Below are 2,791 nucleotides of genomic sequence, written 5' to 3' on the forward strand. Positions count from 1 at the left end.
ATGGGCCCTGATAACAAAGTGCATAACAGCTGCAAAAGAAGTAGCCCAATGAGCATCTTCTACTGATGGTGATTGATCCAGTCTCATAATGAAGTGAAAGCTTTTTTAGAGCCAAAGCAATTTTTGCCCACATCCTTTATCAGGAGAAACCATAATGAATCGTGTTAGTAGCCAGCATTTATTGAAAATTTCATCTTAGAATGTTGGCCAGATGTCATTATAGCAGAATTAAGTGCAGCCTGAGAGCCTTGCTATAATGTACAGAATCTCTCTTCATCACTGTTCTGGAGTTGTTTTGGGTCTGCCTCCAAATATTACAGAGAAATGAAAAGGAAAAAAAAAAAAAGCAACGCTTTAAACTACAACTGATTAAGTGTTTTATGCACAACACGTCTTGTATCTTCCCTTAAAAGAAATTTAATTACCTAAATTCTGTATGCTGTTTCAACGTACAAGTGTTAGTCTAATACATAAGATAAAAATATTTTTAAAACCTTACACTGGTCTCACATCTTAGCGAGGCTGCAGTGGTGACAGCTGCTCTCACAGCTTCCCTATGTCGCCCAAGGATGACAAGAAGAAGAAAGATGCCAGAAAGTTGGCCAAGAAAGACAAAGATCCAGTGAACCCATCTGGGGGCATGGCCAAAAACAATTGGTCCAAATGTAAAGTCTGGGACAAGCTCAATAACCTAGTCTTGTTTGACAAAGCAACATATGACAAACTCTGTGAAGAAGTTCCCAACTACAAGCTTATAACTCCAGCTGTCGTCTCTGAGAGACTGAAGATTCATGGTTCCCAGGCCAGGGCAGCCCTTCAGGAACTCCTTAGTAAAGGACTTATTGAACTGGTTTCAAAGCACAGAGCTTAAGTGATTTACACCAGAAACACCAAGGGTGGAGATGCCCCAGCTGCTGGTGAAAATGCATGAACAGGTCCCACCAACTGTACATTTTGAAAAATGAAATTTTATTAGTCAAAAAAAAACACAAAAACTCACACTGACCTCTAATTTTCCTAAAAATATAAAAATATTTAATATAGTTTGCAACTTAAAAACTGTTTTAGTAGTTTCAGATTATTCTAATGCCTTCAATTTATTCTGAAAAGAGCTTAGAATTATGTATCATTCTAAACAGTAAATGGTACATGAAAAGCATTTTCATTAAAAAAGGTTGTACTTAATGAATTATCTAGACTAATATATTGAAACCATGTGGTATATTCTACTTTTACAATATTTCGTGTCATCAGATATAATCACTTTCCTTGATTTGATGAATCTTAGAGAATTACTCGGAGAAGGCAATGGTACCCCACTCCAGTACTCTTGCCTGGAAAATCCTATGGACGGAGGAGCCTGGTAGGCTGCAGTCCATGGGGTTGCTCAGAGTCGGACACGACCGAGCGACTTCACTTTCACTTTTCACTTTCATGCACTGGAGAAGGAAATAGGAACCCACTCCAGTGTTGTTGCCTGGAGAATCCCAGGGGCGAGGGAGCCTGGTGGGCTGCCGTCTATGGGGTTGCACAGAGTCGGACACGACTGAAACGACTTAGCAGCAGCAGCAGCAGAGAATTACTGTCAAGCTCTCTTTGGCTAAGTGATCTGTTTATATGAAACTGATTTGTAGTTTTGTAGCTAAGTAAAAAAATAAATCCATCTGCTGTCTGTCATCTCACGTTTTTTATGAAAGGCTGCAGTGTGAAGCTTAGAACATATTAAAACAAATCTTTCTTTGGATGCTTCATTTTCACATATTAAACTAGAGTTTTCAGCATTTTAGGTGGTATGTTGTCTCCATTTGTCTCAACTGTGGTTATAAAAACCATTAATTCTCATTTCTAACATCAGTATATGTAAGTGGACTACATATATTCAGATGTGAGGCAGGTCCCTAGCTTTAGACAATAGTCACAGTTCGAGAAACACTAGGAGTCAGTCCATAGAATGAGGCCTGATGAATTAGAACTCCATGTTCTACAGAGCAGAAAAGAAAAAGTAGAGCCTTCATCTGGGCACACCTAATATATTAAGTATATTTCATCCTCAGGTGTGATAATCCAAGTTATTACAAATAGGATACTGCAACTAAGAAAGCTTTCAAGTATTAGCAGGAATATATTTACCCTTTTAATTTATATTTAACGGAAGGTGCTATTTGTTTTTAAAGCATCCGGTTCTACTTTTACCTAACACTGGCCATGTGAATTAAATTAAGTTCCTAAAGTGCTTGCAAAAGCTGTATTTTTTGCATCTTCTAATCAATTACAATGTTTTTGGATTAGATTAAGAAGTACAAGACCAGAAAATTCCAAAAATGTAAAAGACAGTATGTGTACATTGATATATTTGTGGCAAGGATGGTGGTTACAAAGTTTGCCATGACTGATACATCCACACCAGATTACCTCTGAACAAGGAATTACAAATTGTCCTGAATTCAACCAGTTCATTAATTTGCTTATTGATATTATTTTTATTCTGCTGGCTCAATAATTGTTTAGGATTATTATGTTGGAATAGGGGAATGTATGGTTTAGATGTGTGCTAAATTATGCAAAAAATAACAATTTTCAAGTATAGCTGATTAAAAAATTTAATGTATAACTTTCTACTAGTGTTTCTATTCAACATCAACTCTCTCAGTTCCTGAGCACTAGGAGAATTAAGATTTACAGTTGAATCTTATAGCTCAGAGCCTGTTTTGGAAATAATGCCTCTCTGCTGAGAATAAGATACTTTCTGGTACTGTGACTTGAGGGAATTGCTCTTTGGAGGTCTCTACAG

The 2,791-nt window shown here is 37.0% G+C and overlaps 1 protein-coding gene across 1 annotated transcript; it reads left to right on the forward strand.

Annotated features, from left to right (window-relative positions):
* The first annotated feature begins 491 nt into the window (after positions 1-491).
* LOC133228449 (small ribosomal subunit protein eS25-like) lies at positions 492-966 on the forward strand. The gene has a single exon (XM_061383873.1). The coding sequence runs from the start codon at positions 557-559 to the stop codon at positions 869-871; it is 315 nt and encodes a 104-aa protein (XP_061239857.1). The 5' UTR covers positions 492-556; the 3' UTR covers positions 872-966.
* Positions 967-2,791: the final 1,825 nt, after the last annotated feature.

The sequence above is a fragment of the Bos javanicus genome, chromosome 17, assembly GCF_032452875.1.
Source record: "Bos javanicus breed banteng chromosome 17, ARS-OSU_banteng_1.0, whole genome shotgun sequence".
Lineage (NCBI taxonomy): Eukaryota > Metazoa > Chordata > Mammalia > Artiodactyla > Bovidae > Bos > Bos javanicus.

Bases quoted from the DNA above. Each gene is read 5' to 3' on its own strand.
- LOC133228449 (XM_061383873.1), top strand. From the start codon at position 557: ATGTCGCCCAAGGATGACAAGAAGAAGAAAGATGCCAGAAAGTTGGCC.